The sequence below is a fragment of the Branchiostoma floridae genome, chromosome 19 (assembly GCF_000003815.2).
Source record: "Branchiostoma floridae strain S238N-H82 chromosome 19, Bfl_VNyyK, whole genome shotgun sequence".
Taxonomy (NCBI): Eukaryota; Metazoa; Chordata; class Leptocardii; order Amphioxiformes; family Branchiostomatidae; genus Branchiostoma; species Branchiostoma floridae.
Window position 1 is genome coordinate 4,668,442 of NC_049997.1, and position 16,619 is coordinate 4,685,060.

Sequence of the window (16,619 nt, forward strand, 5' to 3'; positions counted from 1 at the left end):
TTTATATGGGGGCATTATCAAGGCACATCTCTGTCAAATTTCAGCTCATTTGGTTGTAATACCAGGGTACAGGGGCCAAAATATACAGTTTTGGTCTAAAATTGACCAAAAAATCTCAATAAAATCATTTTAGAGGCAGACATGAAAAAACTGAGAAAAAAGCATCAAGGTATTGGCCCATTCTATCCCTGTGCCAAATTTCAGGTCATTCGGTCCAGGAACGGCGGAGATGAATCACTTTGAAGATTTGACAGGAGAAAGAAAGAAGAAACATTACGAATACAATATATTTCACCATACTATGTATGGCTGAAATATAATAAAAATCGCCATTGTGCTTTACACTTTTGTATTTAGTTTTGGTATTTAGTTTACCGCATTTAAGTCAACGTGTGTTTTGCTCTTGTAAAAAGTCAAGGTTTTTTGGTTGCCATAATTTATGGCAAATTTGATATGTGTATACGTAACTTAACTTAGCTTAAAGTAATTTCATAATGTCAAAATCAAAAGCAGTTTGTAAGTTGTTTCTTGATTCAATAAAGTAATCGAACTGATTTACATTCCTTATATGTTACTTTTAATTGGCGGAGTAATAATGTCAAAGTATACACAAGCATGCTTTATACATGTTTATACAAGAAAAAGGCAAAAAATAATTTTTACTTTCAATTCAGCCCTTGCTATATATACAATCATGCACCGTAAATTCGTATCATCTGCTATTCTCGCATAGGACTGTTTAGCCACAGTCGAGGCTGTAAGGCTGATATCAATTAGGATTTTACCATGGTCAATATTGACCAAAGGAGGCCATATATAGTCTATCGGTAAGCAAGAAAAGTGAATGATATATAAGTGATGCTCACATATACTTTTTATTGCCACAACACCACAGACTTCCCGTATTATTATTCCAAAAGGAAACGTTCTAAAAAGCAGCATATTTGATTTTTTTAACAGCCATACTATGTCTGAACATTGCGTCTGAAGTGACTTCTTTAGTTTGCCTTGGATGTGACTTAGTTTGTCTCGCATCCAGTCAATGTACTCGTTTAGTCAATGTACTCGTATGTGACCAAATAAAGATAGTAATACATTTGCGTATAAGACCCTTTTAAATCACTTTTAAGCAAGTTATCCATTCGGTCTCCTGAGCTATTTATGGAGGGAAATCTCATAAACATTTCTTTAGTAGTCACAAAGCTGGGCATGCCATACAGTTCTTGTGTCTAAATAGGAAGCCATAGTTTAGCGAATACTACACAACACTATCCTATATCTTGTCATGCCGTCAGCAAACGTAGTTATCTTATATATGGTTCAATGGTTTTTAAGTTTTCAAAAAAACCTAAAAGATTTTTGAACTATTGTGCCACGATTTACTTTAAACATTGTAATAGCGTCATATACGCATACATTCGCTCGCCGAGCAGTGTATGGCGTCTCGAAAAATTCGTTGAAGTGAATTGTTCCAATATATATTCAATTTTCGTTTCAACTTAGCTGTTTCTTAGCTAAGTCTTACCAACACTAAGTCTCGCCAACACTGACGAACTTTTAAGACGCTGTTGTCTTGTACAACTTTGTCACAATTTATACATTGCACTACCTTTCGCCTGCTATCATCACGAATAACCATAAGGTTCTATCATATCAAGTCATACAAATACACAAACAGCGTACGTCTAAGTAATATATACACCGCCATACATAGGTGTGTCTCAATAAACAACTACAACAGAAGAATCATATGTTATATGTTTTAGAATGACTATATATTTTAAATGAGTATAGATAACTACTTGTACTGCCCGTATACTCCCAATACTTAGAAACAGATAAATCTACTCTTTTTTTACACCAAAGTTTCCTTTCCAGAAAGAAGGCAACCTGTCATAGCTTTATAAGCTTGATACGTAACCTGTTTATACACGACAATAAATATGTTCTTTAATTGCGACTTCTGGCTCACAAAGTGACGTCATATCATCACACGTCCATCTTGTCTAAGGCGTGGCTAATGGTGTCCAGCTCAGCTCGAAGCTCCTGGATCACGCGCGCCACCTGGCGAGTGCTGTTCAGAACTTCAACCGTCTGCGTGTATGGGTTGTACCGCACGGTGAATGGGCGTTTTATACTCTTGGCAAAAGACCTAATGAAATGGTGGATAATGTTTCATTGAAAGGTACCATAAAAATCTTTTGCGAAAAGAAAATGATCACTTGAATCTTTAATTTGAGACACAGTATCCAAAATTGACCCAATTTTCTATTTATTTCGTTGTGCGTTGAGTTATAATAATCGCATTTCTACAAATCAAAGATGTCAGACTCAAGATAGTGGATTCAGATATTAGATGTAATAAATGTGACGTATTTTTTCCATGTCTCGGTTGTTAGGTGGTTTACAATTCGCATTTCTAAACGTTCTGAGGTCCATGCATAACATCACCCCATGTAAGTCCTAGCACAATGTGGCACCTACAAATTTTCTACAAACAGTGACTGTTTTAAAAGTGAAGGACATACCTCCAAATTGTCGATGTCTGACAGCACATCATGATCACGGAGAATGACCCAGTCTCGATCTCGCGAGAGAACACGAGACTAGGTCAGGTTAAACCGTTTGCGTAGCTATAGAATAAGATCATCTGTCCCCACCCCCACATTCTTGTGGAGTATGGTAGGTACAGATCCAGACTGGGTCATTTTCCGTGATCAAGATGTGCTGTGAGACATCGAAAATTTGGAGGTATGTACTTTACCTTTAAAACAGCCACTGTTGGAAGAAAATTGGTAGTAACTGTATACATATGTGACTGAGGAACCCCTTCAACTAGCACAATGTAAAATTTACCTCATCTGCTCTTTGGCCTCATCAAAACTATGGGACAGGAAGTAGACGTCCTGGTAGGTGGTGATGAGGCATTCCTGCTGAACAACGGCTTCCGGGTCAAAGGGCAGAACTTTATCCTCCTGTGTCAGTGCATGCTGGGTAAAAACATTGATCGTTTGTTAGTACTGATATACAGCTACAAAACATGTAATTGCTACTCTCTTTATGGTGTATTTATGATGTCTAAATAACGTGTTGCATGTTAGGTAAACTATCTAATTTCAACCCCCAAACAATCAGTGATCATGAATGTGGTTGAACTTTCGTCCTTACTACAACCAAGGAGGTTATAAAGACTTTTTTTAACCTCCTTGCTTCAACTAAGCACAGTAGTGTTTGTTAGTGTAGCAGGTCATTTCGCGGCCATGCCAGGTCAGCAATTGCAACGTCATTTTGCCACAGAGTACGTCGTTTTGCAACAACGCACAAGTCGTTTCGCAACAAAGCGCACGTCATTTCGCCACATTTGAATTTTATTTCTCTGGATGGCTTGATAGCATTGGCAATTGTATCCCTAACATCATTTACTTATAAATGGATGTCCACGAATGAAATCATGACATATTTTCTCGCTATCGAAATGTCACAATAACTTGGTTGTTAGACTGAATCTCTTAGCCTCCATAGCAGGCTTTCTGGGGCCTTTTTTTGGCTCATAATACACTTTTGCTGGCCATTTCTATTTGTACTCGGTCGCTGATTGCTGGCGTTTTCTGATTGCCGGCCTCCTTTCGGACCCACCTTTAACTCTCCGGCGGAGGACAGCAGCCCTGCTCCATATGCCCTGATCTTTCCGTCCTCTTTACACAGGCCGAACTCCACGGAGAAGAAATAGCACTGCGGGCAGTAAACAAACCCACTCTTTAAAATGGTACACAAATGAACTCTCCAACAAATATTAGAAGAAAGAACCCTCTAAACTTGTTATCTGCAATTTCAGTCACATTTCCTCTGCAAATGGTGTCTGTATGGCACAACGGCTAGAGCGTTGGAATCAGAATCAGAAGGTCCTGAGTTCGCTACTCGCCATGACCTTGGCCCCATGACGGTGGAGTGACGCCTACCGAGCCTCACGGCTAATCTGTCTAAAGGTGCCAAAAACACCTACGGATTTAGTGCTGCCATTGTGTCAACATCTGCACACTTGCCACTAAGACTCGTAAAAGTTTTTGCCCTCTGCTCTGCAAATGTATATCTCTTACAAAGAGAACAAATTTAAAGGCATCATTTTGTTTCGAGAAATCTGCCCGAGATGAGGTAATACCGTGAAAATCGAAATCTAAAGATCTTAAGATTAGCCGACCTTCCAGCGATCACGAAGTACGTCCGAAGATCGTATATAATGTGACAGGGGTATAAGGAACATGATCAGATCGTATGTTTAACTTATACTAGACAGAGAATGATCTATGATCACGTAGAGCAGAAAGTAAAATAATATACCACGGGAACATCGTAGAAAGCGATTGAAGATGAACTAACCGTAGCCAGCTTTTGGACTTCCTCGTCCGAAGCACCAAGGGAGGCCAAACCGATCTCGTGTGAGAACTCGGCAAAACTCGGGTCGGCCAGCATGGGCACGTGACCCAACAACTCGTGACAACAGTCCCTGGGGAAAGTAGATATATAAGTTCTTTTAATTTTTTAATTCAGTCGAAAATTTGGTTAAGTCCTATTTTTGTGTTGAATATTACAGTTAAACTAGTTCAATAACAATAAAGATAGTTTGCTCACGGTTCTGGGGTATAGAAAGGGTCCGTGCTATGGCGGATGTACTGGGTACAACGGATTTAAGTAACTCCGCGGATAAAGGTGAACTAGTGTTACACAGAAAGTCGAAAAACAATAAAGATAGTTTGCTCACGGTTCTGGGGTATAGAAGGGGTCGGTGCTATGGCGGATGTACTGGGTACAGTGGAACACACGGAAGGCAAGTCCTGCCAGGAAGTCACGTGGTGTCAGGTACCCCGCCACGGGCCGCAATTGGAAACCTGTCCGTTCTGCGGTCAAAGGTCACATAATTTTTGTAAAGGTATACTACCGATTTTGGGGGGATGACCCCCAGAATTTGACCCTCCTATATTTTGTAGGGTATCAATAAGCTGAGGTTATAATTACATTCCCTTCAAAACTTTAAAGATTACGTTTTACAAAAACTATGGTGAAACTGTATACGCCAGATGTGGGCATGTTTCCCTATGAAGCATTAGTTCCATGTTTCAGGAAGATCACAGTTTGTAGACATGTTTGAATGATACACTGATCTTGCAACTTCTCTCACTAGGCCTTAGTATCCAATGCTAGATTAGGGTAGTTTTAGCTTACTAAGTACGTAATAAAATGGTAGGAAAATCTCCTTTTTTGTACTGTCCAAATCTTCCGTACTATACCTGTGATATTTTCTTGTTATCTAAATCAATTATTAAGAAATATCGTAGTGTTATTCACATTTGAAAAAAAAATGGAAAAATTCTTCCCTTTAAGCAACAAAACAGTCATGAAAATACATTGTACTGAATATGGATTTACTTTAGAAGCTAATATAAGTATTGATTTACTATAAAAAGAATATATTTGCTAGCAGATAGATAACTATTCCACATTTACTCAGCAAGAATGTAATAATAGACTTATTTGATTATTCATCACCTCCGGGTAATAATGGGCCATTCCATATTACTTAAACCTCCGGAACGGAATTGTCCCAATATGACACCACAATGTAAGAACTGACTTTTTAACAATTACTGATTCCTTGCAAATTGGACTATTCCAAATCTTGACGTTTATGTATACAAGAATGAGGTTGCTAACCTTTGAGAAATGCTGACACATCTTCCAGCTGAGGAATGTTGTCTTCTCTGAAAATAAGATTAAAAGGTAAATTTGCCAAGACGTATCAATCATATAAAGCGTAAAGATAAATACATGAAGACTATGCAATCATACATACATACATTACCAACATGCACCTAGAGTATATATGGTTGATGGTCATCGATGTACTTAATATCAGATTAAAGGACCCCAAAATAGACATATTTTATTCAAAGAATGCCCCAAACAAGTTTTTTTGTACAAATTGTGTTGGTCTTGACAAATCAATTTGCATAACATACTAAGGAGACATATTTCTTGAATGTATGATTCGACCAAAATTTAGCTTTATAATTATTACCTTTGCCAGAATGGCTAAGGTTATGTTTTAGGCTTGTGAGTCTGTGTGTCTGTGTGTCTGTGTGTGTGTCTGTTAACAGCATAACTCGAGAAGCCTTTGATGTATCCCGATTATATTTGGTAGGTGGGTAGGGGTCGGGAAAACGTAGGTCAAGTTCGATAATGGGCCCCCTAGCGGCTTGCTAAGGTACTGCAGCAGAACCTCAATTTTTGATATCTCGTGTTCTGGACATGCTGTGGTTATTATTTTTTAGTGGTAGATAGCCCTTGGGGCAGAGAGTAAGTGCCGTAAGTTTGGACCCCCTAGCGGCTTGTTTGGAACTGCAGTCACCGATTTCCTTTCAAACTTTTGACGAGAATAACTGGAGAACGTGTTGATGGATCGTCATGATTTTTGGTTGTAGATAGCCCAGGTAACAATGTACATAATGGAATACTGATTATGCAAATCAGCAACTAATTTGCATGATTAATGAGGAAAGTTTATAAATCCACTGCATTTCACGATAGGACTTTCAAACTTGTCACATATATAGATGAGAAAGAGAGAAATATCAATGCATATTAATTATGCAAATGATGGCCTCATTTGCATAATTAATGAGAAAATATGAACGTGTTGACGGATCGTCATGATTTTTGGTATGTACATAGCCGAAGGGAAGACTTACATGATGGAATTCTAATTGTGCAAATCGACAGCTAATTTGCATAATTAATGAGGAAAGTTTGTAAATCCACTGCATTCCTTTATAGGACTTTTAAACTTGTCACATTTGTAGATGAGAAAGAAAGAAATATCAATACATTATTAATTATGCAGATGATGATCTCATTTGCATAATTAATGGGAAAATATGAACGTGTTGACGGATCGTCATGATTTTTGGTAAGTAGATAGCCTAAGTAAAAACTTACACAATGAGATACTAGTTATGCAAATTAACAGCTAATTTGCATAATGAATGACGGAAGTTGATAAATCCACTGCATTCAGTGATAGGACTTTCAAATTTGTCACATATGTAACTGAAAAAGATGGCAGAGAGTAAGAGGTGTATGTTTGGGTCCGCTAACGTCTTTCCTTGAACTGCAGGAGCCGGTTTCAAGAAGGATGAAAGTATCATCATGATTTTTGGTATGCTGATAACTTAAGTGATGCTTGATACAATTTAATATTATTATGTAAATAGGGATCTAATTTGTATGAGCAATGGGAACCAACTCCAGGCATATAAAATAAAATGTAATGAGTAACACATTCTACATAACAAACCTGGTTTATTTGGCAAAGGTATGTGTTCGTGGAACTCTAGTTTGAATTATTACAGCACAGACCTAAACTAGCTATTTGCAGCTGGGGAAATCGGTTACCTAGCAACCGTTGCTAAGAAACATGTATTTTGAATTAGCTCCACCCTTGAAAATATTTAGTACGTACTCAGGATTCATCATACCAATTTTCATGCTTTTACCATATTTCACACAATTCTATCAATTTTTGCACCAATTACCTAGATTAATATGGTGGAGCTTTGACCAAAGTGCTCTGGGTTCGAGATTACTCACCTATATCCGCAGTACATGCGCAGTAGAGGCAGGTTGTTGAGGTGCTGTTGACAGGCGTGTGTCGGGTAGAGTGACGTCAGTTCACGGTACACGGCACCCCTGCGGAACGATACTCATCATTTTCAAGAAGGGAAAAACAAGAAATTAAAAAAATAACGTAGTTTTCAATGGGACCTAATCACTGTGACCACGTGACTCGATGCATTTGTGACGCCAGTAATGAGTCAAAGGTTGTTGGAAGTCGATATCACCTACCCCAGTCCGGATCGGTGCCTCTTAACGTAGATTGTCTACTTTGCTCACTACACAAAGTAGCTGCTTTCTAACAACCTTTGTTTTATGTCAAAACAAGAAAACTAATAGGACATTGACCAAGAACCCACAACATGTATGCGTTTGGAAGGTCAAGTGTCATTATAATGATATTAGCCACGTTACTAGCAACAATACAACAACCTTCTACACAACAATAACTTATCAGTAAAAAACCGTTACGAAATATTAACAGGGGTGGTACAAAAATGAATGGATGATATTTTTGCTGCATACGAACTTACCATGTGTTCACCTCTTCTTCAGTATACTTTATTCTTGGTATGGGTTGGCCGCTGCAAAAGGCAATGAACACAATGAGACATGGCAGACTTTATACCATTAATATTGCCCGTACAATTAGCTGAACTGGACTACTTGTTACCCGCGCACAACATGTACATACAAAGGAGGAAAGGCGAGCGTGAGTCAAGAGAAAGACTCGAAGAGCGAGAGAGAGAGAGAGAGAGAGGGGGGGAGAGAGAAAGACCCACACCGCGGTAAAAAATAAAAGTTGCTTCTTCTGTTTTGTGGCATAGGTAATGTCAATTAAAAATACAGCAATTCACCATCCTTTACTTACTATTTGTAATTCAGAGCTATCTCTGCGAACTGCTTTCTTCTTTCTCGGTAGACATTGTCCTTGAAACCCTGTGAAAGAAAAAAAAACACAGAATAAACATCCTAGTCATCATACCAAAATGTATGTACATTCTTCCCTCAGAGTCTATCACGACCTCGGGTAAAACACACCGTGTTGTATTCTGTATTCTGACCTAATAAGATCGAAAACGAACGTCACTTAGTTATGGATTGTTCATGATATAATGAAAAACGCACAAAGCTGTTCGCATTACTTTCCTCTTGCTCTAAAGAATTTCCTAATCTCTGTTCGATAAATAGATTCAACTGCATTCTGGGAGGCGATAACCCTCACTGTGTACAAGTAGGCTAATATATCCACGAATGCTTATACCGTAGAACCAACAGTGTAAATGACATGCTAGGCCCAATATGTTGATTTATTCATACCTGTAGAAATGCATATATGTCTGTTTAGTTATACTGTAAGTAGTTTATAGACCTAACGAAAGTCGCTGTATTTTTGTCGTGTTAATGAATATTTCTGTATGTTTACCACTTACCGGGTGGTCAGCATCAAGATCATTTCCATACATGAGGACTCGGCACGCCGTCTTGTCCAGCTCACTGATTTTGCGCGGGAACCAGGGCACCTCGAACCCCTCCTCGCCTGAAAAACACGCCAATAACTATGTCATTACAAGGCCCCATAGCTACGTGCATGCATACAGTATTACCCTGCTCGTAATTGCATTTTTATTTTTACAGTGGATTTTATACCATCTATGGCAAACCTGAGATGACACGTAACAGAATATAATAGAGTAAAATGGAGTAGAATAGTGTAGATGAAAGTATAGAATAAAATAGAAAAATCAAAATGAATGGAATAAAGCAGAAAAAATAGAATAGAATAGAATAAAGTAGAAAAAATTAAATAGAATAGAATAGAATAGAATAAAATAGAATAAAATACCTTGTCCATTGTCCTTGCCCAGGCTATCTGGCGTGTCCACCTTGACCATCTTGGTCTCTCTCTGAATCCGACAAATCAGTTCGTTCATTCGGGTCTTGTCGGCTTCGCAGTCCATGTAGATTTCGACTTCCGATTTTCGCCGAAGTGAGCGTCGTGACTCGATATGCAGAACGCTGACCTGTTCTTCCTAAAACATTGTAAACAAAAATTCTTCAACATTTTTTTTAAAAGATGAGGACATATAATTATCAGTGTAACACGTATGAATGGCTTACTCTAGATCCTCCAAATCTACCCTATTCATTTCATATTAAGAAAGAAAATCTTAAGAGAGATGTCAAAGAAACTACATATATATATATATATAACAGGGGCAATCGACTTTTCTTCCACTGAGACGAGGGCCGATACCGACTTCCAACAACCTTTGACCCGTTGCTTTCTGTTATCCTGAATAAGACCTAATTCAAATAAAAAAGCTAAATGTTAAATTCTTTATGATGCAAGATAATTTTCCCAAAACAATTTCCTGAACAGTAAATGTGTATTACCTGAAATAATTGTAGTACAGCGGCAAGGCCCCCGACGTCCTTTCTCATAGACAGGATGACCGGTGTGCGAACGGGTGCGAACGTCTCCTCACAAGGGAAGGACGAGATGCGCCTACGGGTCCCTGGCCCTACAGTCTGAACAATAGTATAACATATGACATTAGATTTCGTTACAGCTCTGCATGATAAGTATTATCAGTATCAGTTCACTCACAACTTAAACGTCAATACCCTAATCGAAATACCGCCGCAAAGAAACTTTCTATGCCACGTTTTCTCCTGTATCTGTTATTTACATGTATGTTTGATGGGTCACCTTGGAAATCAACTATGCACTGTTGTAGGTGCTACCCATTTGTTTCAAGATGAAATAGATAAATAAATAGATACGTTTTGCCAAAACAAGCCAAGAAGGCCCAAACCTATGCCATTTACTCTCGACATCAAGAGCTGTCTACCACTCAAAATCATAGCCACCGCATGTACAGAACTTTCGCTGCAGTATCGTAACAGACCGTTAAGCGGCCCAAAATCTAGTCGTTTTCAGGTCTCATCAAGACCTAATAGTATCCAAATACCGAATGTCAGCCCATATACAGAATGGAATGACAATCCATACAACCGTTCTCGAGTTAGGATTCTCTACATACAAACATGCACACCCTACCCAAAATATAACTCTCTTGGTGAAGGTAAATATAATGCTACTATGCTATGTAACGAATGACCTATGACCTATGACAGAGAGGCCCATGACACTTCGCAATCGCTATGTTGGCTATATGGGTATGGTAAAATTTTGAAGCAATAATCTGTTTGATTATTTGGTTGGGCCTTTACCTTGCTACAAATAGATCTGCTTGGGGATAAAGTTTATGCCAGTTTTAATTATTATTCATTCTGTCCAGAGCAATTGAAGACGAATATCACTTAATGGTTGTATATGTCCCAACAATTCTGATATAAGTAATTCTTTATACAGAAGGCTATCATTTTATACACAAGGACTTATCTCAATGGACCTGAAGAGCAAATCTAAATACATCATGACATGTGACAATCCCTGCATGGCAGATAGAGAAAAATATATCAAGGAAGGTTTAGACATTAGAGATTCCTCAAATGATTATAAAAGCCTCCAATGATTGTAAGAAACTAATCCCATACTACATCTTCTGTATTAAGTTAAGCTATAGAACTGTAGTTATGTATATGCCATAATTTGTACCTCGTACAATTGTTGTGCAATAAAGTTATATTAAAGTCTTTGGTATGAATCGTTCACGGAATGAGTTACGGAATACAAGTCAAACACTCTATTTAACAGGCGTTGGTAATCTACGGTGTGGTTTCTACGAAACATACTAGGGTCTGTAAATTGTATATGTATAGAACGGGTCGACAATGACTTTAGCTTGTGCTTAATTGTGTTTGGGAGTGGCGTAAGTTACACCAACTTTATAGACCTTGGCATTGAGCTATTTGCATATGAGTGGCTCACGGCTCAAGCGTTTTCGGACATGTAGAGTTCATATATACATGACAATGGCAAAACAACATTGAGTACGAAACCAGAAAAAGGATACTCACAAAATTGGCGATAAAAAACAAGAAAATGTTTTTGGCTGACTAAACATAGAGGTCCAATGAACCTTCAAAATAACCTATATTAATTGCTTGTAGCCTTAAAAAGTAAGAGACTACATTCAAAGAAATGATAAAAGAATCTCCGATAAAACACAAAAAAATGCTAACACGTCGGTAAACAGTACAGTGAATAAACACAAATATGGTGGTCGGCATCTGACTATCGCAGTGAAATAGAAATTTTTGAGTAAAAATTCTCTTTGCGTTAAAAATTCTCTGAAATCTAATCTTTGGTCACTCCATTCATTGAGAAACACATTTAATCGGGTATCATTCCATTATAAAGGCTGAATACAAATTTATCAAATTATTTATACATATTTCACAAAGCATCATATGTATCTATCCGACGTACTTGACAACGCAGAACAACACAACGGAGGAAAGTCATAGAGAGAATTATTGAATAATCTAAATTCACATGCACTAAAGAGTTACGAAAGTAAAGGGGTATACTGGCCAGTTCGATATCAAATAATGTACACGTTACATTATGTAAATGTATAAAATATACCTGAAATATTCTTGCAATCTTTGACCGTATCAGAATCCACAGCACCTCTTCTGTGGTAAACTGTTTGGTACTTTTTTCTGTCCGAAGTATTTAAAGAAATGGAAAGACCCCACCCAACCAACAAACATTCCACAGCGATTGTCCGATAACGACGTCATCAAAACCAGGGCATACGTCATTCATGACGTAATGAGGAAAAATGCTTCAATGCTTTCCTGTGGCTACTAATTGTGTGTAGGAGTTATATAGATCCCTTCTTTATAGGACGTGCGTTAAGGAAAATGTGCGAAAGAAATATAAAAATTTTGCTCTTTCTAGCAAATTGAGCAAATGACAAACTTTGCGAACACTTTTTCACAATATTAAAGATGGGATCTTTCGTCTTCCACTGTTTCCAAAAAAAGAAGTCGAACCCAATAACCCAGAATCCAGAGTTAGCTTTTAGATTACAGTAGACATTTGCTTTAATTTTTGACACTGTTTGAATCTCTCATGTTACCTGCAATTAGCCCACGGGCAAGAATTTGCAATAAACTTAATATTTTCAAAACGGATTTACGCTATTACAAATACCCTACCATCTGATCAAAACAAATATCCGTCTACGTACCTAACCATTTATGACTAGACAACTGAAAGGGTTAGCTATAGTTTCATCATAGAATTTGATGTTTGGGAAATTAGCTGGACAAAAAGAGTTTCTGACGCATGGAACTCTTTGTGCGTAAAGGACCGCACGTAAATGCAATGGAGTTCGTTTAGCTGCCATCGTTATGGTTACAACAAAACGTCGTCATAAGCAAGCGACTTCATTTTACCGCCATTGTTTGCCAAGACGTGTATTTACAATTACTCTGCGTATAGCAGCCCCTACCTTCATACAGTACACAAATTAGGACATTTTATTGCCCCCAATAAAGAATTAGCAAATGGAAGTATCTCATTCGGTAGGAAACCACTCCTCTTCTAATATTTGATCTACAAATTTAGACCACAAACGTTGTACTCACCAATTTTTCGACGCACATAATCTTGTAGAGAAGACGTTTTAGAACGCTAGTGTTTAGACAAGACATCGCCTTAGCTATCCGAAAGACTAACCCTTTTGATCTCTTTCGTGATGGTCTTTGTCCATCGTTTAAGCTTACGTCTTAAAATATAGATTTCGACGAGATTTGAAAAACAATTCCTAAAAGAGTTTGACCTAAGTCAAACGACCAGTCGATAATATCGAATTTCGGGGGGTATTACGGACTCCTTGCTGTGATAATTTCTCTTTTCTCGCGAAGTTCCCGTGATTTCTTGAACTCTTTGATCGATACAGATCAAATACGAATCCTAAGATTTGCTTTTAATGCAAATGGTCGCGAACTTTCGATGCTAGACCTGATATCTATAGAAGTACATGCAGCACTGAGCTTTCCGATGTCTTTATTTTTTCTTATCGTCCTTCGTACAATTTTTCCTAAATGTAAGTTTTTCACTTTTACGAGTAAAAATTGGCGCATATATGTTGGATCTAGAAATGTTGATTAGCTCTGCAACGTTATGTATTTTCCACACAAAAATTGTGGGGTCGTGTGACGCGATTGGCAGAGTGTTCGATTCATAACCCAGAGGTTCTGGGTTCGAATGCGTTAATGTGCCACAGATCTTTTGTAAGGCACTTGGGAAAGGTATTTTACACGCTGCGGTGAAAATGAATGCCTAGTTTTGGTTAGGGCTGTCCCTTGGATAGGTCCTTAAATGGAGGACCCGTGTTTGGGGAGAGACACACCTCAAGCACATTAAAGAACCCACTACACTTATCGGAAAGAGCAGGAGTCCTTCCCAGTGTGAGTGGATCAAATAAATCTGTCAGGATATGCAGCTTGTACTGTTCAGTACGAACCTGATGTGTTACGCCATAGGGTGGTTTACCGGGCATGCAAAACAAATAAACAAACAAACGACGACAACACAAAATGATTCCCGAAATTATCACAACAGAAACGAGTAAGGAATGAAACTTTCATGAAGTACTCAGGTAGGAAAAATAAGATTAGTTCTCTGCTGAGAATTCTTATCTATAACACATTTCTCTCTAAATAAAAATACCGCACGAGACTGGTATTAGATACATGATATAGTACGAAGTATGTCAACAAAATCTACATAAATATCTCTTATCTTAATCCGTATGGTTTTTTTTTTACAACGGATAAGGTGGCTAATGGTAGAATATCCATTATTTATGTAGGTTTTGGTAGGTTTCACCAGAGTTTACTTTACATGTTACTGTTACAGTAACTGTTGAAAAAAAACAACCACAATACTTAACAGGCCCTCTTGTGGAATCGCTAGCATGAAAGAAGACAAGGCGTTTGTAATTTCTTCAAAGACAATTCGAAATTACGTTGCGACAATCGTATAGTAAAACGTGGACGCAGTTTTGTCATGTGTACGAGCACAGCTTTGTTTGTTTCAAATCTGTGATTTGTTCAAAAATCATTTTGATTCCGGCCGCAAATTTTATCATACAACAATTGTAGCAGGCACAATGTAAGGCTTTTCAATGTAATGTTGGTGTACTACATTGAGGTGCAATGGCCACCCACTAAAAACGTCGCCTTTGATAAACAAAGAGCACACTACAGCACAAATTGTGTTTAAACAAACCCTGCTAATTTCAATTTGATGACTTCTACACAAAAAAAGTGTTGTCAAGAAAAGACGCAAGATGTACTTACCCCACCCTTGTTCAAGAGGGGACCGCAAGTTCCGTTGTTTAAGGGAAAGACGTCTGAAAATCTTCGCCCCAACAGTTTTCTTCCCGACATCTTGGTGGTGATTCTCAAACAACTTCTAACAAACATGGAGCTTGCCTGAAACAGAAAAAAAAATCATCTGATAACAGTACGTCAGAAGTGCACCTATCAATACGTTGCAGAAAGGGGCAACCTTTTTTTCAGGGGCAAAGAAACAGACAGACACTTCGTTTCTTGACAACAAAAGTTTCGTTGACTCACGTTAGCGCTTTCTACAAAGATACTAAAGATACATTTACGAAGAGTGGATGGAAAAAGGGGCATTAAAATTCACCTATTGGATATGAATGGCAAATAGGGATTTTTAAGTCATAAAGATGTATTTGAAAGACTGTGTGGGCAGGTTTTTGTTTGTATCCCGCTAGTAAAGTGTAGTGATTGATGTACAGAGCCCTCTATTGTCGCACACCACTCAAGTGGCAAATCAAGCGCCATTTAACATACTAACAATGAGAACACGCGCGAATTTCCCGGGTTACGGGCTTGACATGCATCAGACGACAATAAAGACCACAAAACCCCATCTGGATTTGGTAAAGAACGCACGTGTTGGAGCCTGTTGGAGTTTTCCGGCACCTATTGCACCCATCTGCGTATTTACGTCATAGGCCGCAATTAGGGCGCTATTGATCGCTCCATTTTGCGGTAAACAGATGGTCCATACTGAACGTAGCACGACGTTCGGAATACATACTTGTTGTAAACGTGCCGGCAAATGTAACTTTTATCATCATCAAATGCTAGTGCTACAAGAAAAATTAGCTGAAGAACTTCTGTGATAGTAATGACAGAAAAAGCAGATATTTGACCTGTTGTAGTATTTGTACAGTGAATTCATGACGTACAACAAAATTATTTTATGGACCAGAGCGCCTAAGAATCAATCTATATTCATATATCAGTGACTGAGTGTCTAAACGCAAGTGTAACTGTTATATGAATAATTTTCTACATCAATAGAAAGTTATGAGTTTCAGAACTCCCTAGCCATATTACACTGAACAGCTAGCGCTTCAAATGAATATCTTTTTAATTCATAAGATATATATAAATGCATATGAATGATGTCATATCTACTTTGTCGGGACTTCTTGGTTAACGATCAAACATTGCTGTGCGTACTGAATTCATATTAGATACAAAAATTGCTTCAATATTAAAATGTAGCAGAACACAGTGTCTGTCCTATAGGGATTTCTAGAGACTATAGATAAAGACCACAAGGGTCTACCTTATGACGCAATAGATATTGTAGCAGGGTGCATATACTGTGCCACTAGAGAAATACGAGAAACGGATACGTTGGAGGTAAAGGCACAAAATCTAAATCTAAATCATTCAACAAATCTGCTTATTGACACCGTCAATAGCGCTGTGTGGAGGCGAAATACACTACAGTTGGTAAAATGGCGTATTCATACTGGGAAAATTACAATACAAATCATTCAAAGAGTCTTCAAGTCGATATACTCTTATACCACACATACAGAACAGTTTGCACCTGGTTGTCGCTCACATAAGAATTAAGATTCAGAATTTCACAGCGAATAATTTTCGCCGTACTACTTTGCGTATTAAACGTTAACGCG

The 16,619-nt window shown here is 38.1% G+C and overlaps 1 protein-coding gene across 1 annotated transcript; it reads right to left on the bottom strand.

The window, feature by feature from the left end:
• Positions 1 to 852: 852 nt before the first annotated feature.
• Positions 853 to 15,107, bottom strand: LOC118406966 (tryptophan 5-hydroxylase 1-like). Its single transcript, XM_035807365.1, has 13 exons — positions 14,953 to 15,107; positions 10,063 to 10,197; positions 9,512 to 9,698; positions 9,099 to 9,205; positions 8,537 to 8,604; positions 8,199 to 8,249; positions 7,642 to 7,740; positions 5,710 to 5,756; positions 4,760 to 4,895; positions 4,378 to 4,504; positions 3,637 to 3,732; positions 2,857 to 2,990; positions 853 to 2,152 (listed from the first exon to the last, which is right to left on the bottom strand). Exons 1-13 carry the CDS (start codon positions 15,076 to 15,078, stop codon positions 1,990 to 1,992), a joined length of 1,476 nt encoding a protein of 491 aa, XP_035663258.1. The 5' UTR covers positions 15,079 to 15,107; the 3' UTR covers positions 853 to 1,989.
• Positions 15,108 to 16,619: the final 1,512 nt, after the last annotated feature.

Coding starts and splice junctions, on each gene's coding strand:
- LOC118406966 (XM_035807365.1), bottom strand. CDS start 15,078: ATGTTTGTTAGAAGTTGTTTGAGAATCACCACCAAGATGTCGGGAAGA. Junction 5,757..7,641: donor CGCATGTACTGCGGATATAG/GTGAGTAATCTC, acceptor TCTTATTTTCAG/AGAAGACAACATTCCTCAGC. Junction 2,153..2,856: donor GAGGCCAAAGAGCAGATGAG/GTAAATTTTACA, acceptor CCATTTCATTAG/GTCTTTTGCCAAGAGTATAA.